This window comes from Typopeltis vanoorti, chromosome 16 (assembly GCF_054136105.1).
Source record: "Typopeltis vanoorti isolate ZY-2024b chromosome 16, IOZ_Tvanoo_1.0, whole genome shotgun sequence".
Classification (NCBI taxonomy): domain Eukaryota; kingdom Metazoa; phylum Arthropoda; class Arachnida; order Uropygi; family Thelyphonidae; genus Typopeltis; species Typopeltis vanoorti.
The window spans coordinates 57263061-57289161 of NC_143564.1; the positions used below are offsets into that span (position 1 = coordinate 57263061).

General features: G+C 36.3%; 1 protein-coding gene across 1 annotated transcript in view; it reads left to right on the top strand.

Annotated features, from left to right (window-relative positions):
• Positions 1-3024: 3024 nt before the first annotated feature.
• The window catches only part of LOC150098039 (torsin-1A-like), a 71524-nt gene continuing 48447 nt past the window's right edge, over positions 3025-26101 (top strand). Inside the window, exons 1-2 of the mRNA XM_090406408.1 lie at positions 3025-3158; positions 13743-13894. Of these exons, the coding sequence (XP_090262534.1) occupies positions 13774-13894 (121 nt within the window). The 5' untranslated portion in view covers positions 3025-3158; positions 13743-13773. The remainder of the gene's footprint in view (positions 3159-13742; positions 13895-26101) is intronic.

Genomic DNA, 26101 nt, shown 5'->3' on the forward strand with positions numbered 1-26101 from the left:
TAGATTCTTGGGTAGAATCTAAATTGTTCTGTATCACCATTCAAATTGTTGTGTAAATAATGTTGTTTAAATCTTGTTTTGACTGTGTATAAATTAAGTGAATTAATAATAATAATAATAATAATAAATATAGGAATGATCAGGTGGTAAAAGCTGTACACTCGAGTTTGTGCAGGCAGTATGGTTTTCCAACTTGAAAATGCCTTAGGAACACGCAGTTGAAAAAAATCATTTAAAAAAATCAACTAACGCCTTTTATTTCCTTATATGGAGTAGGCGAGGCCTTTGTACCCTATTTAGCTTTTGGAGACTGAGTGGACAGTTCATTCTCCATCGATAGCAAATCAGAGATAGCTGGTTCATGTCTATCAGTAATTATAACAGCCATCAATGAAGAGGCTGGCAAACAAGTGGTGCCATCTCTTGGTATCTAAACCTAACAAGATATGTTACTGTCTGAAATATTGTGGGTACTGCGGTCGATTTTTCTTGAGTTTACGGGACAAAAAATCCGAGTTTCCGGGAGGAAAAACCGCTTGCCCCTGCTAGAAATCGACTAACTCGGGAACCGGTCGAACATAGGCTTATAAAATGTTCCTCCAGCGACTGCGACTGCACTAGAACCTAGGTCTAGCTTCGTGAGCTACACGGAAAAAATTATTGAAAATAAAAAAAATGCGAAGACATAAAAGTTTCATTTCAGACGGAGAGACATTTTGAATATAATATGCTAGCCATCGCTCTAGTCAAACAACAGCATATGCGGTTTATTGACGCAATACCAGATGACAGTAGTGTAGAAGTAAAGTGCAAGAAAAATTGGACAGGTAAAGAGATTCGGAGATGGAAATTCAATGACTTTGGAGCAAGAAAGCAATATCAGTTCTAATTGTCATTGGATCCCTAAGAGTTAGGCTGAGCATGCATACCGTTTTGAACGGGAAAGTACCGTTTTTTTTTTTTCTTATTTCCCGGCAGCCCCGTCGTTTTAATAAAAATGCCAATTTTGTCCCGTTTTTAATAAAACCTATAAAAATACTTTAATATTGGTCGATCATAAATTATTATTCATAAGCTATAATCGTATATCAATATCATGGATATCAGTAATTTGTATAACCATGGAGTCACATTGTTAGACATTAAATATCGATATCTCCAGTGATTCATTCAGAGAAAATAATCAATACATTTTGGCAACACTTGCGTCTTAGACACGGCGTATGTTCTGCTGTAGCGTTAGTTTTTGTTTTGTCTGTATGCTAACCGGTGGTTTTGTTATTCAATGCTATAAAAAAAAAATCAGCTAACGCCTTTTTATTCCCGTATACGGGAGTAGGCCAGGCCATTTAGCCCTATCTAACTTTTTGGAGACTGAGTGGGCAGTTCAATCTCCACTGGTACCCAATCAGAGACAGATGGCCCAAGGCTATCACTAATTAAGCGGTACGCAGTGAAGAGAGACGGCTCAAATGTGCCGCCATCTCGTGGTCCCTGACCCTAACACAATATATTTTTAATGTCTAAAATACGGGAGTATACGGGAGTAGGCCAGGCCATTTAGCCCTATCTAACTTTTGGAGACTGAGTGGGCAGTTCAATCTCCACTGGTACCCAATCAGAGACAGATGGCCCAAGGCTATCACTAATTAAGCGGTACGCAGTGAAGAGAGACGGCTCAAATGTGCCGCCATCTCGTGGTCCCTGACCTTAACACAATATATTTTTAATGTCTAAAATAATGTGGGTTCTACGGTCGATTTTCTTGAGTTTACAGGACGAAAAACCCGAGTTTCCGGGAGGAAAAACCTGCTTGCCTGTGCCAGAGATCGACTAACTCGGGAACCGGTCGAAAAAAGGCTTAGAAAAATTTCCTCTAGTCGCCGACTAGACTCGAAACCAAGTCTTCCTTCGTGCGGCCAAGCGCGGCGGTGTGCAAACGCCACATCCGCTGAGTTATTCAATGCAGGTGGTTTAAATTTCATAATTATTAAAGTTTTAAATTTTATTGAAGCTGTAAGTCTATCCTTGTAATGTCAAAGAAGGGAAACTGCAGTTTTAATGACGATCTCCAGAAAGAATATAAATGTATTAAACTGGACAAGCTGTGTAGTGATGGAACAAAAGTGATATGCAAACATTGTTGTGTCCATTTTTCCGTTGCTCATGAAGGTAGACGTGACATCTACGTAGCCAGAAGCATAAGGATGCTGAAAAAACTCTGGCTTCAGTTAAAAACATTAGCTCATTTATGCTGAGATATGATGGTGATAACGAAAGTGATAAAACTGCAGAAGTGAAGCTCTTGTTGCTTATCATATTATGGGTCACTGCCCAAGTTTTGGCGCAAATGACTGCTTGTCGACAATGATCAATAAAAGTTACGAACCAAAATTTTCTTCAGCATGTATCAAATCAGAAGCAATAATTACCAACATTTTATCACCATATATTGTGCAAAGTAAAATGTTTTTTAATCATATTACTTTTCCATGACCCCCCAGTTCCGTTTTCGCCATCCCAATGTCCCGTTTTTCTCTCAAGGAAATATGGTCAGCCTACTAAAAGCAATACCAGGAAGATGTACGAAATATTTGGAAAAGTTGATCTTCCCAAATATAACACCATCTCAACTTCAGAAAACTTCTCTTTTAGGGATATCTCATATTTAACGACGATATGTAATGGATTCCTAGGCATTTTATTTAGGTCCAAATTGGACTCATTTGCTAGTCAAAGATTTCATTATTCTGTTTCATATTTCTTGTTACATTTTGACTGTGAACTCTGTTAATTGAATGTCATAATAATAATAAAAGATTAGTATCATGAAAGGAAAGACTAATAACTAATTAAAGCAGATTACCCTCGTTACTCTCGTAATGATTATTTTTATGATTACTGTCAACCGATTGTGCGCTTTCTCTATTCTGCTCTATTCGTGAAACATATTTACTGTATAACATTTTGAATATTGGCATATATTTGGCCCTACCTCTGTACATTTTCACCGAGAGGTGGAGCAAATTTCAGTCGCGAAATATGAAAGTTGTTTGGTGTTCGAAGTTGTGTCCAAATCTTTGTTTAGTGTTTAATTTTATATTAAAGTGAGTATGCGGGAGTGAAATAGAGTCCGTTTTGCAAGAGAATGTATTAAGGTAAGTATAAGTCTGTAACAAGTCCCCTGTTTGCTAGGGAATAGAGGAAATAATAAGTAGATGTCGAGTGTTTGTCCACGTAACGTTACCGTTTTTATTGCGGAAATTTAAGAACTGCGAATGAAAGCAGTTCTTACATTTCAACTTTCGTTACATGTGCCATTTTTTATTTATTTTTATTTTTAAGGAGCCTTTTGTGTGCAAAGTATAAATAATAATAATACATTAAAAGATACTCCTGCACATTTGACAACCAATATGTCAGCCTTATCTTTCCCCACCATGTCATTTTCCGTGGTGGCGATTGAAATGAGACGATTTCATTTCTCTGAATGGTATTTATGACAACTTCACTTATGAGATGTCGTAAATATCCAGTTCAAACAGTAAGTTTTCAATTTACCTACAGTGTCCGTTAAACGGGACAGTGGTCTCACACCAGGCAGAGTGAAACATTATCTTCACCCAGACATTCACATACATCCCCACCTCTAGTGCTTTCCGTTTGGTCAAGGCTGGATAAAAAACTGCTGTTGTTGTTGAGTCCATTGAAGAGCTTCTAGATATGACCATAGAACTGCTTTGGCAATCTGTTAAACTTTGATGGAGTTGAGCTTTTTTCTAGGGTTATTGTCAATTTTCTGTAGAGCACCAGCAATTGCTAGACAAGAATAGATATGGGCAGGTGTTCAACTCCTAGACAGTTCTTGCATGCTTCATAGCTACTGCTACTACCACCGTCTCTGGCTGGATTTTCATGCCTTTAAAATGTTCCATCCTTAGTCTGATGATGATTGTGGTTATTTCTCTATTTTCATTAATTTCACTGATTTCATTCTTCTTTTTGAGTGTTTGTTTTACCAATTGGCAACAAAGTTAGCATCAGTTAGTGATAGTGGGTATAATTTTTGAGGTAAATGTCTTGCTTCTTTGGCTAGACTGTCTGCTCTTTCATTGCCTTCAATATTTACATGGGCTGGTATCTATTGCAGTATGCAGTTCTTATTTTTCAAATTTAACATTATTAGTTGTTCATGAATTTCATCTGCGCAGTTATCCTAGTGGCTTTGCGCTTCACAACCATATGACTGGGGAAGGAGTGTCCCAGGTTCGATTTCCATCGAAGACGCGTGAGGAATTTGAGGATCTTCCTCAGCCATAGCCCAGTTAGCCGGTCGTGGGCACGGCGTAAGAAAAGACCCGTTTTGCAAAAGAAAAAAACCATCTTTCACCAGGACAATGCACCTGCCCACAAAGGTGTTTTGGCAATGGGAAAATTAATGGATCTGCACTATGAATTGTTGGAACATCCACGCTATTCCCCAGATTTGGCTCCCTCTGACTTCTAAAACTCTTCCTTGCTGGTCAGCGTTTTTCTTTGAATCAAGAGGTAATTGCAGCTGTTGAGGGGTATTTTTCAGATCTTACTGAGAACCACTACAGGGATGGGATAATAATGCTGGAGCATCGCTGGAATAAATGTATTAGTTTTAAGGGAGATTATGTTGAAAAATAAAAATAATTTTGAAATTATAAATTTGATTTTTCATTGTTAGGCCGAGAACTTTTATATGACATATATATGATATATATATATATATATATATAGCAACTTGTATAGGTAAAGTTGATAAGGTATTTAGGATCTAGCTACTCACTGAGGAGACCTCAAAAAAGGTTGAAACCGGTCTGGGTAGTGACCCCACCCATAATGTATTGCAGTATACATTGTTACTGCAAGTAAGATGCTTAGTGAGATGTGCTTTACATTATGGAAAATACTAAGAATAGTGATCAGAGCTTTACCCATCTTTACAGTGAGTTGCCCTGGTGTTGCACCACCTTTAGACTTGAACTACGTTCAGGTGAAAACTTAACTGTTTGCTTACTTGGGATTAGGAGTAAAATAACCAAGTTTATAAAATTACTTAGTAACCCTAATATACATTACCCAAGTTAAAAAAACTTATTCACACACACACACACACACACACATATATATATATATAGAGAGAGAGTGTATATACAGGTGATTTATTATGTCTGTACACAAAATGCTAGGAGTATCAGAAATGGAGTAAACTTTGTTGTCTTGGTTAATATATTGGGACCCCATATTGTGGCCATTAGTCACATCTGGGGTATCAGAAGCAGACAGTAACTGGTATTGAATGCAAAGGGTACAATAGTTTTAGGAAGGATAGAGAGGAGGAGGCATAATTCTAATGATATCAGACGACTTAAATCCAGTTAGAGTTGAGACATGAGTAGTAAGCGTTTCATGCAGCAGTGAGTTTGAAGCCATCTTGTGTGAGGTGGAGTCTAACGAGATTAAATACATAGGGGGTGTGGTTACACACCTGGTGGATCTGATGCTAGTGACAAAGAAATGCATCACCAAATAAATATGATGGGTGCAAAAAGAGTAATCACCATTGAGGACTTTAATGATCCAAACATTGATTGAATAGCTATGAAATCGCATGAGAAGAAAGAAACTGAATTTATTGAGCTGTTGCAAGACAACTCTCTCAAGCAGGCATGTGACAGAAGCAACTCGTCGAAGAGTGTTAAGTGTAATTATTGTGTGAGAGGAGATTTCAGTTAAAGACAACTTTTCTGCTTCTGGTTGGTTACAGTGATATCATGTGGTAATCACTTGGGAAGTGGCTAAGTCTGTGATGTTTCATTCAGAAAGGGTTACATTCTGAACTACAAAACAGGAAATTATGACCACATGAGGGGTATGTTGGGTTTTGTACCATGGTATCAGTTATTAGATGGGAAGGATATCAACAGTGCATGGGAAGTGTTTAAAAAATACTTAGATGATGCTGTCAGATTGTGTCTTTAGAGTAGAAGTGAAATGGATGTGTGATCTAATTAGGAGATTTGTAAGAAAAAGATTATGTGGAAAGCATATTGTCTGCATAAGGATGATGTCTGTTATAATAATTATAAGCAACGAGCCAGAAGAGTCACTAGTGTTGTACGTAAAACTAAGTCTGAGTATGAAAAGAAACTGGCTCCGCAAGCTAAATCATTGTTATAATCATGAAAAAGTGAACCCATTGCACAAGGGTGATGCAAAGACCAACATATCCAACAGCCTGAAAGAATTCCATCCTTATGCTTCAAGTTAAAGAATGTATTTGGAAGAATGACTACTGAATGCAGATTGTATGCGGTGACTTATGCAGAAGTGATTGTTCATCTAATGAGCAGCCATTTTACTAAACGCTATCAACCTGGTATATGCAACATTAAACTCACCTCTATCTCTTCACCATATGTGTAAATTCACATGGATGAGGAGAAAGTACTAGAGCTGTTGCATAAACTAAATAAGAATTCTGCAATAGGAACTGATTAGGATATCAGCACAGATGCTGAAATAGTGTTCAGCTCAACTGGCTGTTCTCTTGATCAGGCTATATAATTTGAGTCTCAGAACAGGGAAGATTCTACAGGAGTGGAAAGTATAAGATAATCATGTAAAAGTGATCCCATTGCATAAGGGTGGTGCAAAGGCCTACATATCCAACTATTGACCAATCAGTATTTCAGGAGTGGTGGTGAAGATTTTGGAAAAGTTGGTTAGGGCTCGCATTCAGAAATGAGTTGACAGAGAATCTCTACTTTACAATGAACAACACGGGTTTACTAAAAGAAGGTCATGCTTTATCATCTTTATTACATTCTATAATAATGTTACAATTGAGGGATATGTTTATATTAGACAAGGGGAATGGATACACTATGATACTTTTAGATTTTCTAAGGCTTTGCCAAGACAGCATGGAAGACGTGCATAAATTGGAGAATATGGGATTGGATTATAAATTTTCGGCATGGATAAGAGGATGATTGACAGATATAAAAAAGTCGTGTATGGCAGTTGTGAATCTGCAAGATTCCAGGTAACCATTGGTGTTCCTCAAGGATCAGTAATTGGTCCATTGTTATTCAATCTGTACATTAATAGCATGTGAGATACAGCTGTTTGCCGATGATGCAAAGATAGTTAGGGTAATCAAGAGTAATGCTGATATGCAGTACTTACAGAATGACTTCAGTAGGCTGGAATTGTGGGCATGTGAAAATGGCCATCATTTTAGTGTTAATAAATGTAAGGTCATGTAGTTTGGTGTGATTAGATATCCAGTGTCATGTTATATTGGTGGGATTATGCCTGAAGAAACTGATGAGGCTACGGATCTTGGAGGCTTAGTAGACAGAGACAGGAAGTTGAAGTTCAAGGGTCATATAGCAAAAATTGTAAATACAATTCCAAGAATAATGCTTATGCTGAAACAAATTTTGATATGTAAAGATAAGGAAGTCATTTTATGTTTTTTACAAGTGCTTGTTAAGACCTCACTTGGATTATTGTGCATAGGTCTGTTCTCCTAGTTTCTTGGTGATTCTGTTACCGTGGAGAGAGAGAGAGAGTGCAAAGGCGAGTGTTAAAAATGATATCAGAATTGTGGAATACTAATTATGAAGACAGATTGAAAATTTATAGGCAGCAGATAGGAGAAAGAGGTGGTGATAGGATAAAGAAGGTAAATTTTATCCTACTCTTCCAAATGTACTATTATATTTACAACTTTGAGGGGTTGGGTGCCGGGGGGGGGGGGAAGAGCTCCCCTAGTGTGTGTGTGTGTGTGTATATATATATATCTATATATATATATAAACAGCTTGTTCTCACTGACTTTAGGCTCAGTTCACAGTTTTACTGCAGACAGCACTTCTACTCATCAACAGGCCTCTGATGTTTGGGCGTCACAGAGGCTGCTTCTTCCCTTGTCTTCAATGCTCAACTTAACATTGTCGGGATTGGGGTCTCCCCTTACTTCTAAGGCATGTTTGACTTTTGGAAAACTTTGCCTCTTCTTTAGCTTATAACACTGATTTTCCATCTGTCCACTTGCTTGCTCTATATGAGTTGTAGGTCTACCCAGTCTTAGTCTTGCTCTTGCATTTGGAGTGTTGCACCTAAAGACCTCTCCAGGAGTTCTTGGAATAGTTTGGGTGTAGGAAATTCAGTTTATTAGGAACTCCTCTCTCTCTCACAGACTTCAGACACTATCTCATATAAAAAAAAATACTAGATAAAAATATGGCAATAATGTGAGAAAATCATAAAAAGATCAGAAGGTGAATTTTGCACCTGAACTTGAGAAAAATATGTGGTGTTGAGAAACATAAAATATGTAGTAATATTCTAGCTTAAATTTTATATATAAATGTCATATTTCTAACAGCCACATTTCATTTTCTAGTGCACTACTTACACAAATGGCTCATATCTTCATTAACAAGTCTTCTGTTGAAGTTATTTTCTTATTAACAGGCTTGTATGAGAAACAACTTATGAGCATTTAATGCCACTGGCCTGTTTATAATATGTTGTATTATGGAATGCTATTACAGTTTGGTTACTGTTTCGATCTGTATATAATGAATACCATTCTTTTATAATATTGTAAATCATCATCAGAGTAATGGAGCCCAAAGCCATTTGGGATGGATACTATATATTCACTTTATTGTTGTAGGCACTATATCATTTTGCACTCTTTTGGATCATTTTCCTTCACTTTGTGACTAAAATGGTCCATTTGAAGGTGAAATTTACTAAAGATAACAAAATTGGTATTTGTGATCTTTAGTACAAATACCAATTTTTATTGAAATTCCTTCAGCTTCATATAGTAAGGAATTTAGTTGGATGAATAGAAATGCAAAATGAATATAATAGTTATATATTATTATTATTATCACCCAAAATCCCATGGAGTCAAAGACTCATCTAGGAGGTCCTATTATCATACACACAGCTCATCATACTGTGCTTTAAACACTCAAATTCTTTGCAGATGCCACAATCTCAGACAAGACATTCCAATCATTCACAACCATGCATGCAAGAAACCTGCTTTTCACACCCTCTTTATACAGTTTCGAGGAATGATCTCTGGTTCTCCCCTGATCTCCCACTGTTTTCTGTAAAACCTCTCCAACATTGATCTTATAACAACCACTAACTTGTAAGTCTATCATATCTCCCCTCTTCCTCCTGTCCACCACACTCTGTAAATTGCATCTTCTGAATCTTTCCTCATATTCGACATTCCAGAGGTCAGAAACTACCTTAGTCAGTTGCCTCTGGATCCTTTCCAACATATCTTTGTCCTTCTGAAAAACCAGGTGACCAAATCCGGTAACAGGTCCATGCGTGGCCTAATCAAAGCCTTATACAATGGAACAAGAATCTCTCTACTTCTAAGTCTGTGTTGTCCTCTGCATCATTTCCAGAAGTCTTTGTGTTGTCTTCACAATTTTGGCAATGTGTCCCCTAAATTTCAGATACTTATCCACTATCACTCCAAGATCTCTTATTTTCTCCACCTCCGATAGTATATACTCACCAAGCATAAATTTTGCATCCCGTATTTGTTTCGCAAATTTTAAAACCTTACATTTTGCAACATTGAACCATCCCCAATCACTCAATTTATTCAAGTCTTCTTGTAAGGCCACAACATCTTCTCTACTCTTCATGGTTCATCCCAACTTTGCATCATCTGCAAACAACTGAATATCTCCATCCAAATCTTCACCAATATCATTAATATCCAAGTTAAACAGTAATGGCACTAAAACAGACCCCTAAGGCACACTGCTAGTGACTTTCCTTTTCCTGGATATTGCTCTCCCATACACAACTTGTTGATACCTATAAGATAACCAGTCTCCAATCCAATGCAGTAATCTAATATCCAACCCCATCTGCTAGTTTAACTATCAACTTATCATGTGGTAATCTATCAAAAGCCTTTGCAAAATCTTCTAAACTATATTACTGTGTATCCCTCTCATCTGTCCAAGGATGCAGTCACCTTATTGTAATAAGTAGATTACTAAAACATGACCTCCCTTTAGCAAATCCATGCTGTCCATCAAAGATAATACCATTGTTTTCAACCCAATTCTGGATCCTAGTTCTCACAAGTTTCTCCAACAACTTAACCACAACACCTGACACACAGATAGGCCTATAATTTGATGCTTAAGTTCTATCACCTCCCTATGAAGCGGCACAATCTTGCCCTCCTTCCACTCTTTAGGAACTTGACCCAATGCAAGCATATTAAAAAAATGCCAAAGCAGGTATCAGCTCCCTTGCACCTTCCTTCAGAAAATACGTGGTGATATATTATCAAGTCCCACAGCCTTATTATCATCTACTTTGCCCAACTCCCCCATACACCTCTTGCTCACTTAGTCTCTCTTCCCCATCATCAACTGCTCTCAATCTCCCCATGAAGTCACATTCACAAGATTGAAAGACCTTTATGAACTGTTCATTAAGTACCTCCACTGCATCTTTCACAACAGTTGACTTTATACCCTTTTCTCCAATCAATGTCATCCTTCCATAATCATTTTTTTTTTTTTTTTTTTTTTTTTCTGGCTACATATCAAAAGAACTCCTTAGGTTTCTCTTTGGCTTCATTAGCTAACTGCTGTTTGTACCTCACTTTTGCTACCCTTACCAACCAAGTCACCCGCCTTGCCTGGTCTTTGTAATCCTCATGGAATTGGTTATCACTACTTCTCTTATGCTGCTTCCTTTATGCCCTTTTTCTCTGTATCACATGCTTAATCTCTATTCATCCATTTCACACCTACCTTATTTAACCTTCTGACCCTTGGAATACATTTAGACATTGCTTCTACTAGTTAGTTCTTGAAAATCTCCCACGCTGCATTGATCTCTTTGCCAGCTAACTCCTCATTCCATGCTACACCTGCAAACTGTCTCCTGATAAAAAAGGCATCTCCCTTGATAGTGGTCTTACAACACATGCAGATCATGAAACCTATGCCATGCATAACTGACATGAGAATTTTGAAGAACTTGTATTAACAGTCCTTTTTATATAACCAGTAAGCAGATTATGATCCAAATTTGTAGTTTGAATTCATTGCATGGTTTTAAGAGGAGATAAAAGTAAGTTTGAACAAGATGAACATTTCATATATGACAGATGTTTAGTAATAAAAGGCTGCAAATATTGCTACTTTTAAGAAGGAACTATTTTGAACATGATATCAGATAGATAAAAGATGGAAAGGAATAATTAACCACTCAACTGTTAAGATGGATGAAATATAATAACCATCTTAACTTCATATTATGTTATTTCAGTGGTATCTAATGATATGTTTTGCATGACTGAAAAGCATGTCATTGCTGGTTGAGTGGTTAAGAGTATCACTGCTAGTTGCATGTTCTGATGTGAAATTTTCTATGGTTTGATTTCAGTTGAGACCTCAAGGCAAAATGAGATTGGTAGTAGACAAAACATGTACTGTACTATTCTGTTCGGAACACAAATACCCCATATCATGTAAAATGATCAAGGGAAGTTTGCAGAATCAGATATCAGAATGTTTCCTTTATTTATAATTAATTTATTGTTTATTTAAAAATAATTAAATTAAATTATTTTATGGTAATTTATTTTCTATATTTATTAATGCAGATGGAGCTATTCTCCTTGAGCCGATAGTGAATATAATATCACATGCTCTCAATTGAATTCTCTTTTTTTGTGTTTTCCTATACTTGTATTGACAATGACTATGAAACTTAGTCAAAAATTTTACAAATAGACATTGAAATTAATATAATTGATTACATTATTAATGTGTTATGATGAGTTGTCAGCACTTGTTTGCCGAGCCAGTGAATGGCTGGCTTATAAGCCATGCTTGATATAATGTCATTACATTATTATCCTTGTTAACATTCTTCTAGCCCTTAACTTTGTCATTGGTAAGAAGCCATTCTGCATTCGTTATCACTTGCATTTGAGGCTTTTCATCTGTTGTGCTGCAGAAATGCAGCATGGTAGATGTATTAATATGTAGTCCACTGTTGGTATTTTAAGGTAGCTCCTATAAGTCTAGCTAATTTCATGTTACTATCTAACTTTAGGAACTATCTGAAATAGTTTCACAATTTTTAAGTATATTAAAGGTTTGAATTGTTCCTTTGTGGAGAAAAATCCTACTTGTCTACAGCAAAGATCAGTTCTTTTTGGAACTAGCAAGTCGATCAATCTTTAGTGTGTAATAAGTATGTGGCTATTGATTTTTTAATTTTATTCCTTTTCATAATATTTGTGGACCGGATTGATAGGTACAGCCAAGGTGTGTCAGAATTGGAAGATGTAGCATTGGACGTCTGCTTTTTGCAGATGACCTAGTTCTGCTTAGCTCTTCCACATATGACCTCCAGCAGACCCTGGATAGGTTTGTAGGTGTTTGTGCAGACTCTGGAATGAAGATCAGTGTGGCCAAAACTGAAACATTTGTGGTCTCAAGACAACCATCCCAGTGCACTCTACATGTAAGTGGAGTCCCAATGAGGCAGGTGGAGAAGTTTAAATACCTTGGGTCCATATTCACGAATGATGGAAAATGGGACGTAGAGCTAGATACTCAAATTGGCTTAGAGCTCGATATTGTGGGAGCTTGGCCGTTCAGTAGTATTGAAGCAGGAGTTAAGCCAGAAGGCAAAGCTGACTGTCTTCAATACAGTCTATGTCCCCATTCTCACTTATGATCATTAGAGTTGGGTAATGATCGAAAGAATGCAGACACGAACCCAAGCGACTGAAATGAGGTTCCTTTGAGGGGTTGCAGGGCTGACAAGCTCGACAGAGTCAGAAGCTCTGCAATTTGGGAAACCCTCAATACTGAACCGCTGCTTCTCCGTGTTGAGAGATCATAGTTACGTTGGTATGGGCACCTGGTCAGAATGCCACAAAAGAAGCTCCCTCAGCAGGCCCTCTTTGCCAAGCCAGAGGGTAGGAGGCCATGTGGAAGGCCAAGGACTCGTTGGATAAATTATATCCAAAACTTTGGGTGGACACATTTGGGAATCCCACCAGAACACCTGAGCTTGGTGGCAGAGGATCGTGACCATTGGAAGTTCCTCTTGCAGCTGTTGCCCCCACAACCCAATTAGGAAAGAGCCTTGAAGATGTATGTTTTTATTTATTTATTTATTTATTTATTTATTTATTTTTTTCGACAGTAGTCCCCTTGAATTAAAATACAATTGGCCTTATGGTGCTCTAAATCTCAGATCCTCATTAAAACAAGTTTCTTTTGGACGAGTTTGTTCACATTTTGACAAATGGAAATCACTAGGACTCAGATTTGGCAAATAGAGTAGTCTGGATGTACCACCTCAAATCCCATATCTCTCATGACAGATTCCAGTTTTATGAATAGGTATAGTATCTTGATGAATTTCTGTTTATGTAAATTTGGGTTGCTAATAAATTTGTCTTTTAATATCACATAATTGAATGTATAGTAAGAAAAATTTACCATACATGAAATTATGATGTGTTTACAGTAAATTAAGAGTTTACTGTAAAGTATTTCCTCTCTATATGAAAGCATCCAGTATTAGGCTTAAGGAATTATCTCTGATAAAAATTTTCCCACTTGGAAATACATATGAAATGTTAATGAAAAAAAAAATTATAATTTCAGAAATCAGAAAATTGGATTCAGACTTGAAAAAATGAAAGAAGATAATGTAACTCAACAGAAATCATTAGCTCTCCAGTGGCATCTGAAAAAAAAGAAACAATTAAAATTGAAACTTGGTGGAAGACCTGCCTCTGCACCACCAGTTTGTCTGGGTAAGTTCAAACCTAGCAACTTAGGAAGTTTATTTAGGAAGTTTGCAAAATTAAATCCATTTCTACTCCTATAATTAGTCATGCAATAAAAATTTTAACCACAAAAAATGTTTTGTAAACAGAAAGGCATTATATTGGACCATTATAGCTTATTCATTCCTATGATGGTGCAATACAATTATGATTTAATTACTAGTTGTCTGTCAAAAGTTTTCTTTTCTTGGTCTCTCTGTCATCTCCAGACTCAGAGAAATTATTCTGGGTTGTTACATAAAAATGTGGAAATAGGGAGGGGTATTTGGTTCACGATTCATTTGTAGCTTCTTATTTGAATTGATTATGTTTTAAGAGTTTCCTGAACAGTCATCAGTTTGGTAGTTAGCTATCACCTGTGTGCATTGTGTGAAATCAAGACCCATTCTCTGGCTACAGAAGATGGGTTCAGTTTATTTCAGGGAGGACAAATAAGATAAGAATGGCTGGTGTGTACTACAAATGATCAAAATCTCTTGTGGTTGTAATATGAGTAATACAGGAAATAGGATCGAGGCTGTGTAGTGCGAGAGTTTAATGGGACAAAATATACAATTGGGTGCTGCTGCAGACTGGGATCATCTGAAGACTGAACTGTCTAATGCAGTGCTTCCCAAACTTCTGGATGTCAGGGCCCCCTTTATAAAAATTAAAATATTTCACGGCCCCCCCCTCGAAAAAAAATCATAATTGAGACATATATTATTATAATATTTATTGTATTTATATTCAATACTAATTTATAATTTATATCCAAAAATATATGCAGCGAACATTGCAAAAATCAAATGCAAATATTACATTTTTAGCATCTTACATACACATTTGACATGGCACATTATCTCAGATTTTTATATAGATAGATATATTGTTATTGTACATTTGCATATTGTACACAAGCACATGAAACGTAAGACGATTAGTAATAAAGAAAGAATTAAAAACATAAAAGCAGTTTAATAACAATTTAATGTGATGGATGTGTTTCAGTACTGCTACACAAATAGTCAATATCAGGTGAAATATTTGAAATTGCTATTCTTAGATTTCTTTCCAATTCTTCCATTGATAAGCAGGACCTATGTTTATTTTTAATTACCAATAACGATGAAAATGCTGTTTCACAAAGGTATGTAGATGCGAAAGGAATTAACATATTTAAGGCTGCTTTTGCTAATGATGAACATTCTTTTTGTCGTCGAATCCAAAATTCGGATAAATCACTGTTAAGAAATTCTGATTCGAGGGTCGAATCTGCTCTCATATTAATTAGTTCTTCTTGGGATGACCATGGAAGATTGCTAAATTGTAGAGAAGGAGCAAATGGTGTTCTTATCCAATCATATTCTTTATCTTCATTCAAATTAGGAAAATATTTTTCAAAAAAAACATAGAATTTGTGAGGTGGTTAATTATTATCCTTTTCTGTTGATAGTAAAATATTTTCTTTAACATATTTATGAAGAGAAGTAAACATTTCCGTTTTATTATCCTTAAAACTTTTTAACCACACAGAAAGTTTACTTTGAAATGCTTGCAATTTAATGTTTAATGTTAATATTGTTAACATTAAACATTGGTGCAAGGAAAAAGCATCAATGTTAATTGGTGCTTTTTCCTTGCAGAGAAAGATTCAATTCATTAACTTTTTCGAAAAAATCCGACAGATAAGAAATGAAACACAACCAATTTTGATCACAAAAATGAGATGCTACATGGGATTCTTATCAAGAAGAAAAATTCGTAGTTCATCTTTCAATATTAAAACTCGTTTTAGAACTTTTCAGCGGGACAACCACCTTACTTCTGTGTGATATAAAAGAGTGTCGTAATTGGAATCTATCTCTTGGCATAAAATACGAAACAGTCTTGAATTAGTAGCATTACTTTTTATATAATTAACTACAGTAGAAACTTCTGATAACACTTTACTCAGCGATTCTTCCATTTGTCGAAATACTAAGTTTTCTCTATAGATAAGGCAATGAACATGTCATGCATTTGGATAAACTTTTTTTACTTTTGCTACAAAACCTGAAATTCTCCCCGTCATAGCTGCGGCACCATCAGTGCAAATCCCGATGCACTTTTGCCAATCAAGTTCATATTCTTTAAAAAAAATTATTCGCTTTTTCAAATATATCTTTTCCTTTGGTTGTACCGGAAAGATTTCTGCAAAACAGTAGATCTTCATGAATTTGAAAATTATAGAGGTATCTAACAAAAACCATTAAATTAGCGTCCTTTGTATTATCCGTGGATTCACAAGCTGAATGGCAAATGCATTACTTTGTTTGATTCATGAAATTGATGTAGACATGATATTATCGGCAATGCAATCTATTCTTCTTTTAATTGTGTTATTAGACACCGGAATTTTTTTTAAAGGTTCTGATATTTCGGAACCATAGATAGTTTCGCAAATTTTTATTGCTGCTGGTAAGACGAGGTCTTCACCAATTGTATGAGGTTTCTTTGTTTTTGCAATTAACAAAGCAATTTCGAAAGATACTTTTACTAATTTATCATTCAGTTTAGCATGCTTTGAAAAACATTTAGTTTGTCGTTTAAATTCTTCAGCCTTTCTTTGAAAAAAACTCAATTGTCTTACTCTTATATTCCCCATGAACAGTATCTAAATGGTGACAAAGTTTTCCGGGTCGCATGCAATCATTTGATAACTGTTTACAGCAGATTACACACATAGGTTTGTTTGGATTATTATATGATGGTACAAACCCATATTTCAAATAAGAAGGATCGTATTTTCGAATTTTTTCATGCGACATTTTTTGCATCTTACCATTTGATGCTGAAGATGACGTGGACTGTTCTGGTAAAATATGAAATACTGTCTTTTTTTTGAGTCTGTTTCTGCTTCTTCTGATTGTTTGCTGGATTTTTTTTTGATCAGCCACTTATCCATCTCAGGGTTAAATTTTTAACGTAGAATAGATCAAATAATATCACCACTTACCGATACTGGCACACCACAGACTAACAACATGAAATGAATGAATATTACCTGAATAAGGGAATCCCCGGACCAGGAACATTTTTCTCTTTTTTGACTTTTCTCCCTTTACAGTAATTAAGCCTAACGCGAAACAGACAGCAAAGGCAGGTTATTAAAACGTAGATATGATTGGGGCGGTATTAACAAAAAATCGCGCACCCGAAAGATAAAAGCATAGCTGACAATTGAGTTGAAATGCTAACTCTCTTCAACCGAATTCCATATGTGAAACTGCCATAACATTCATTATATATATATTACTTAGTTTTAACACTTTTACGAATTTTAACACGTTCGGTTGAATTTTATTGCTGCCTTGGGAAATCGAAATCACACACCTCTAATTAATAACAATAGATTTTAGTTAGATCTGTGTTTGCCCATGCAACATATGGTTTTGTTTCAGTCTATATAGCATAGTTTCTGTATGAGGGGGACACGTGATTCATTAATTAGTGTTTTTATCCAGTTGTCTCTAATTGCACTATTTGCTGAGAAATATATTACACAGACTGCTCATGCCTTATTCACTGGCATAATAAAAGTACTTGTTTTATTGCCTCTGCAATATAGCGGCTTTTAGGGAGGGCGTGTTGTTTTCCACTGCAAGCAAGTTACTATCTCCCCACGTGAACCTGTTTAAGCTTTTTTTCATGTGTGAAGTATATGCGAAACCTTTATTGGTAACATAAAACTAGCTCGGATGACAGTGATAATATAAAACGAGTTTTGATATGTATATAGTCAATATCAACAGTCCCCGATTCCGAGCGCGTGATGAAAGGGACAGGAAGATTTGGAGCTTCCCCGGAGAGCATTCAAAGTAAATACTATTAACCACTGCTTTGAAATGAAACATATGAATAAGCATACATTTACTAATATTCATAAAGCGCTGAAATACGCAGGAAGCAAAGTTTGTGAACCAACACGAATGTGTGAATTTTTCCATTAAAATATAAAAAATAACAAAAAAAAATAATAAAAGTTAAATACGTTTCTTTTAAGATAAGAAAAATCTACTTAGTCTTAAAACATTTTAAATTTGTTTTCATTATTTCACGGCCTCCCTCAGCAAAACCTACGGCCCCCCAGGGGGCCGCGGCCCACAGTTTGGGAAGCGCTGGTCTAATGGATACAAGGAAGACTAGCATTATGGATGATTTCAACTATGGGGATATAGAGTGGAGTGAGGACAAAACATGTAAGATGAGGGAAAATGAATTTATAGAATTACTGGAATAACTACCTTAAGCAGCACTTGATGAAACTTGTGGTACAAGGATGCAGGATCTGGTAATAGTATGTCCATAATGAGTTGACCATTATGCTTTCAATTAATAAAAGTTGTCATTAGTTTTGACATTGGAGGTGACACATTATTATTATGTGATGCTTCCAAGGACTTATTGAGGAAGGGCACTCTGAACTACAACTTTCTCCACCATTTAATCCACTAACTACACAGAACCACTGCTATCATCATCTATACACTATGCCATCTACTTACCACGACCACCACTAATATTTTTAATCTATAAATTGCATGTGTTCTCAAGGTTGATTTGTCTGTATGTGGGATGAAAAACCCAACTTTCCAGGAGGGGAGAAAACCTCCTACTACCTTCATATGAGATTGGCTAATTCACCGTCATTTGAAAAAGCCGATATAAATATTCCTCTCATCACAACAAGAATTGAACTTAAGCCTTTTCCAACTGAAGGTTACAGTGCACCATTGTTCTTCTAATTGCACTATGGAGGGGCTTTGTAAGAGCTTTGATTAAGGAGGAGCATATGTGGAACTAAAGGACAGGTAATTATAATAATAATCTGAGAAGGCAGTTTGAGACAGTGCCTACCATGAGAAACTGGTCGAGTAATCAGCAATGTATGAGGGTGGTCTGAAAAGTTCTCGGCCTAACAATGAAAAAATGAATTTATAATTCCAAAATAATTTTTATTTTTCAACATAATCTTCCTTAAGACCCTATGCCTGGGGAAGGAATGTCCTAGGTTCGATTCCCATCAGTGACATGAGGAGCTGTTGGATCTTCCTCAGCCATAGCCAAGTTAGCCGGTCTTGGGTGTGGACAGTAGGGTTTTTCCTCCCAGTTTATCATGGGGATTTTCATCCCACAAAGCAGGCAAACCGGCCTTGAGAACTCAACATTAAACATTACAGACATAGAATACACTAGGGCATAGGGCTGACCACCTTATCCTGGGAACGGTTTGAGGTCCGATGATTAATTAACCCTCGACACTGCAAGGTTAAAAGAGGAAAAAGGAAGATGAGATGACTAATGTATTTATTCCAGCGATGCTCCAGCGCCATTATCCTGTCTCTGTAGTGGTTCTCAGTAAGATCTGCAAAATACCCCTCTACAGCTGCAATCACCTCTTGAATCAAAGAAAAACACTGACCAGTGAGGAAGAGTTTTAGTTTTGGGAAGAGATAGAAGTCAAAGGGAGCCAAATCTGGGGTATATGGTGGATTTTCTAACAATTCATAGTGAAGATCCCTTAATTTTCCCATTGCCAAAACACTTGTGGGCAGGTGCATTGTCCTGATGAAAGATGATTTTTTTTCTTCTGCAAACTAGGTCTTTTCTCACAAATTTTTTCATCTAGTCTGGTTAAAAGATTGGAATAATATTCCCTGGTTATTGTTTTACCCTTTTCCAGATAATTAATAAACAAAATGCATTTACCATCCCAAAACATCGATGCAATGACCTTTCCTGCTGATGGATCCGACTTTGTCTTCTTTGGTGCTGCTCTTTGGATTCTAGTGTGTAATGGTGAATCCAAGTCTCATCCATAGTAATAAATCGACACATAAAATGAGTTTTATTCTTGTTAAAACGCTCCAAGCACTGTTCAGAGATTTTCATGTGAGTGCATTTTTGATCTGCTCTGAGCAAGTGCAGCACCCATCTTGCACAAAGCTTTTCCATATGCAATTCTTCATGCAAAATATATCCTACACGTTCTTTTGAAATACCTATAGTCTCAGCAATTTCATGCACTTGATCAATGAATTCTGGGGTTGTTACACTTTTTGGACGTCCTTCACATGGATCATCTTCAAGGCTGGTACGGCCACATTTAAACTCAGCAGCGCATTTCTTAATTGTCGAAAACGAAGGAGAAGAGTGCCCATAAACTTTTATGAGCTTCAAATGAATTTCTTTTGTTGTTAAATCTTCTCTTACAAAGAATTTATAATCGCACGATATTGAAGTTTATTCATGTCAAGGGATACAGACACCACTTTTGCTTCATGACAGCTGTATAAAATAAACTACTTGATAGAATGACTTGCAATTTCACATGGATGCTTATGACAGATGTACCAACGTAAAAAAAAATCTCTTGCCAATAGTGTTGTCATCTATGGTGAAAACTGAGAACTTTTCAGACGACCCTTGTATAGGAATTAGTCAAAGGATGTCAGAAGAAAGCTATATCTGACTGCATTCCTAGAGTTAGGAGAATTAACTGATTTTCTAAGAGCATTGAGAGACACTTGACCAAAAATATCTAATTTCTTTTCTCTTTTTTTTATTTTATATTATACCTTAATGATATTTTAAGAAATTAAAAATTTTAATTTTTTAAAATAAATTTTAGTCGCTGTCCTCATGACTAAGGACTTGTGACCTGATGTATTAGTCTTCACCTGACTTTTTTTTCTGTCATTTTAAGTCCATCTTCCAATCTTAGTCCCATTAGGAATTTGATCCATCTATCTTTTAGAAATAACAGTTCCTTCATGAGAGTTTAAAAACTCTTCATTTTTTTTGCATTTTTTTTCATTGTGCACATGGTGTCAATTCTCATCAGGTTGGTTTTCTTTTCTGTGGGTGTGGCAGCATCTGAAAAATTACAGGCAGTATATCTAAAAGGAGTTGGACTGGTTTCAGAATTGAGTATTCACAAAATGATTTGTATTTTTCATTCTGAAATCAGTAGGCTTCTTTGTCTGATATTCCATGTAGCTCTCCCAAAAGCTGGAAAAATATTTCCATTTAATCTTTATTATTATAATATCTTGTTGCTGTAATCAGCTACAATGTTTCTCTGGTGTGAAAATAATAATATTGATGCTTTCAGAATGCAGAAAAGCAAAGTGAAAGAATTAATTGTTTTGGTTGGTGCTTAAGATGTGTTGTATGAAGGAGGATGTGAAAGAGTTATTGGAAGAAGCAAAAAAGAAGAGCAAGAGGGTAAAGTTTGTAAATCTGCTGACAAGATATGATAGATATGAACTGAGGAGGAGAATGATAACTAATGAATCAGTATACAGGTTGTGCAGAAGGAACGATGTAGAGTTTGTGGACCTATGGTCTGAGTTTGATGGACAGAAGGATTTGTGTAATGCTGATAGACTGTATTTGGATTGATTTGGAGTTAGGTATCTAAAGAGCTTTGTTTGCTGAGAGTGTGGAAGTTCCAAGTCAGGAAAAGTAACGAGATTAGAGTGAATGCAGATGATTGTATGTGAAGTAAATATTTGTGTGAATGAACAAAAAATGTGGAATCTAGTCTCTTAGATAACAGTATCAAATGGGATGATCAATTCAAGTTGTAAATGTGATTGGAGGTTCCAAGAGAATGCTACAGTTTCCATATACTAATGTTAGAATTATCAGAAATAGGCGGGAGTTTTTTGACATTGGTTAGTTTAATCTTGCCACAAGTTATAGACATTAGTATTAGTGAGACTTGGCTAACAGCAGATGACATGGTTGCAGGGATAGAATATGATAGATTTAGTATTTGCAAGGATAATAGAGTAGACAGGATTGGGAGGTGATACTATTGATGACAGCAGATGAATTGAAGTCAAGAGGAGTAGGAGTCGGGCAGATGGCAGTTCTTTTGAGGGCAGTCTGATGTGAGATTGAGGCCAATAGGATAAAATGTAAAATTGGTTGCTGCTATACACCACATGATGTGGAAAACATACATCAGTACATTAGTATACAAAGTGTAAGTCACAATATAGAGGACTTTATCTTCTGAGACATAGACCAGGAAGAGGACTGATCATGTGACTGGAAGGAAATAGAATTTGTACACTTACTGAGAGATAATTGAAGCAGCATGTGATGGACAGGACTCTGAATATGAGAGTCTTGGATCTGGTTAGGGATCAGAAAGCCTGTCAATAACTAATTTGACTACATTGTTTTCAGTTGCAGGGAGAGATCACATGGTCTTGACTTGGGAGGAGTGAAACATGGAAATTCAGTCAAGAAGAGTTTTTTGTACATTCATACTGTGGATGGGTTAAGGAAATTTTTTAAATATTTTTATATTGATTTTGTATTTTTTTGATTTTTTCATATATTTTTAACATGGTCTAGAAACTGCTGTAGAGATCAAACAAGAACTTTTTAATCCACTCAGTCTTCTACTAAGTGGTTTCACACTGCAAGGCCACCTTGCCAGCTCTGGCAAATTCCCATGGGACTTTGCCAGAGCTGAGTTTTAAATTCAACAACCTAGTCAAAGGCATCAACATTTCTCTTGACGTTCTTGTAAAATGCTAGCATATATCCCATCTAATCCCACAGTTGCATTTGCATTCAGATTCTGCAATATCCTAAATAACCTCCAATTCATCACCCTCTGTTTTCACATCAGTCCCTGTCACCTCTGCCACAATAGTATCCTCACTTGGATGATATACCCTTGCAGAGTGGTGACTCAGTAGCTTTACTATTTTGTCTCTTTCACCTGTCTACCATCTGCTCTCATTAAAGTAACCCTTTCACAGTCATTTTTCCTGCTACTTGCAATATAATGAAAGAACTCTGGGATTTACTTTGCCCTGCTCGAATAGTTTCTTCTCATAATCTGATTTTGCCTTCCTTACAATGCTTGTCACCCTTCTCCTTATATACCCTCTATAACATTTTCTTTTTTTGCAGCTCATGCTTAATCATGCTACTCATACATCTAACAAATACCTGACTTATCCTCTTGACCTTGAGAATACAGTCTGATATTGCTTCCTTCAGATACCCCTTGACTATTTCCAATGCACTGCAAACATCTTTTGCATCAAGGATGATCTAAGTCTGCTGTAGCAAATTATAGACCAATCAGTATCTCAGGAGTGGTGTTAGTAAAGTTCAAAAAATTTATTATAGTGACGGCTGAGTTGGATAAAGGTAATGGCTACATGATGATAATGCTGGATTTTGCAGAGACATTTAACAGGATATCACATGGAACTCTGTTATGCAAACTGGAACCAATTGCGATGAATGTGAGGCTGGTGATATGGATATGAGAATGGCTGATGGACAGATATCAAAAAGTAGTGTGTGTAAGAGCAGAATCTGGGAGAAAATAGGTGACTAGTGGTGTGCCACAAAGCTTTGTGCTTGAACTATTGCTATTGAATTTGTATATAAATGATATAAGAAATAATTTGGAAAGAAACATTGCTTGCTGATGATTCAAAGTTGGATAGGGTATTAGTTAAGGTGATGTAGAAAGTTGTAGGATCATTTAAATGGACTGAGTTAACATAATGTATGTCAGTTTAATGCAGAAAAGTGTCAAGTTATGCATTTTTATTATTATTATTATTAGACACCTTTTAGGAAATCCAGACTCATCAAGGGAAGACACCTGCTCCACAATTCTGCCTCTGCCGCTCAATCCACCACCTGACTGCAACTACACCAACGCCATCTACTGCCCACCTACCACTAATATTTCCAAAGACAATCACAAACATCCATGCCAATGGCAGGATTCGGACCCACAGCCTTTTGGCTAGAGAACGGATACGCTAACCATTCGACCTGCAGGCTGGCTTAATTTTGGGATAAAAAGATTGCAAGCTGTGTACCACATTGAGTGAACTGTACTCTAGACAAATTATGCAGCCAGAGATTTGGGTGTAGTAGTTGTAGTAAATAGAGAGTTGAAGTTTAGATGGCATGTTGATTAGTAGCCAGTGTAGCTCACGGTATTACTTGGTTATTGAAGAATACACTAGCAAGCAGAGATTCGGGAGTTACTTCCTCTTTATAGTCTTGATACAGCCACCATCTGGTTACCTGGTCTTGGGGATGAAGAAGTGGTGGAAAGGATCCAGAGATGAGTGGCCTATGGAATGCTCCCCTCCATATGAGGATAGATTGAGAGTTTGGGGGTTGCAAAAGTTCTTGATAAGCAAAAAAGAGGGGATATGATAGAAACATTTAAGTTACTTAAAAGATTTTATAGGATTAATACAGAGGAAATATGTCAGCACTTGGTGGAGAGGTGAGGGCAAGACAAGCGTTCATTGCTGGAAATTGGGTAAGAGTGTGGTTGGCAAGTGTGTGAGGATTAGATATTTTACTAGGAGAGTGGTGAATGAATGGAATGGGTTGCCAGCATCAATTGTGATTGCCCTGTCTGTTAATGATTTCAAGAAGAGGTATGATAGCTATTGTGAATAGTTTGGGTCTCCCAAGACAAGTCTTTAGCACTCCATGGAGGTGCCCATGCAATAATACTAATAATAAATTTGTTATAGTGGTGTTTGCTATAGGGAGTCAGTCGTATTTGGAAATTTTGTGAAAAAAAAAAAAAAAGTTCAAATCATATTTTTATAAATATTCCTGTCTAATATTCCTGTATGGGAATGGTAGGAATGGTATTCACTTTCATAAGTTTGATTCTAGTCATTCAACTAGAAACTAGAAAAACTTTTCATGGACCTTTCTTCATTTAGTTCTCTAGTTAGTGAGTTCACTTTTGGCATTGACAAGTAGTTTTTTTTTTAAATCTCCTGGAAACTCAGGTTTGGTACACTATAGTTCAAAAATTGAACCACAGAACTATTTCATACATATATCTGTCAATGGATTTAAGACTTAAGAGATAGTGGCACTTGTCTGCCATAATTTCTCCTTGAAAATTTTGTTGCCTTGAGCTCACTATTAGTGATGGCTGAAAGGTGAATGCATTCGACCCACTTGATATTCAAAATAAGTTAGGTTGAAAGGTCTGCCTACTCCCTTTGAAATAAAAGCTGTTGAAGGATTTATTTTTATTTTATTTGAAAACCTCAAGAATGTGTTAGCAGAGCTAACTCATGTAGTATGGTCATTTAAACAGATTGGGAAAGGAATGGTTAACAAAACAAGTGTTTGGTGCCAGGAAAAGCCCAGAGGAAGATCAGTATCTAAGTGGTTCAATTCAGGTAGAAGTGCCTTAAGAGATAGAAAAATAATTTCTGGGAAGAGACTGGAATTCTGACCGACTAATTTGGAGGAAAATTGTTGATAGGAAGTTAGTACAAGATGAAAAGTTACATTATTACTATTACGTATCCTGTACACCCATTTAGGGTATATATCAGAAATTTGATAATGAAAACATTTTTCATAAATATTTAATGAAATTTTCTGTAAAATGAAAGAAACTGAATTAAATAACTTCTATTGCATTGATTTGAAGAATATAAAGTATTACAAATATTTCCATAAGTAAATTTATTGCTGTAATTGCTTTCTGATCATATTCCAAAATAGGTTTAATTTATTTGATTTACCATCCGTCCATCTTCAAGGCCCAGACGTGTCCACCCAAGGTTTTGGATATAATCTATCCAGCGAATTCTTGGCCTTCCATGTGGCCTCCAACTCTCTAGCTTGGCAAAGAGGGCATGCTGGGGGAGCCTCTTGTGACATTCTGACCAGGTGCCGTTACCATCATAACTGTGATCTCTCAACATGGAGAAGCAGCGGTTGAGTATTGAGGATTTCCTGAATTGCAGAGCTTCTGACTCTGAGTCTTGTCAGCCCCGCAACTCCCCGAAGGAACCTCATTTCAGCCGCTTAGATTCATATCTGCATTCTTTCGGTCATTACCCAGCTCTGATGACCATAGGTGAGGATGGGGACATAAACTGTATTGAAGACAACCGATTTTGTATTTGATTTACATGTGAAATTAATTTGGGTCTCTTTGAGTACACAAAAGTAAAACAAAATATTAAAAGATGCTTTCGTTACAGGAAATGAACAGCAGTTTATTATAAGTCAGGTGTTATTAATTATTGCAACTCTGTTTACTGTTAATCCATTAATGGTTCTATCAGTAAGAGATTAACAGGAGCACAGTGTAATTAAAGATGAGAC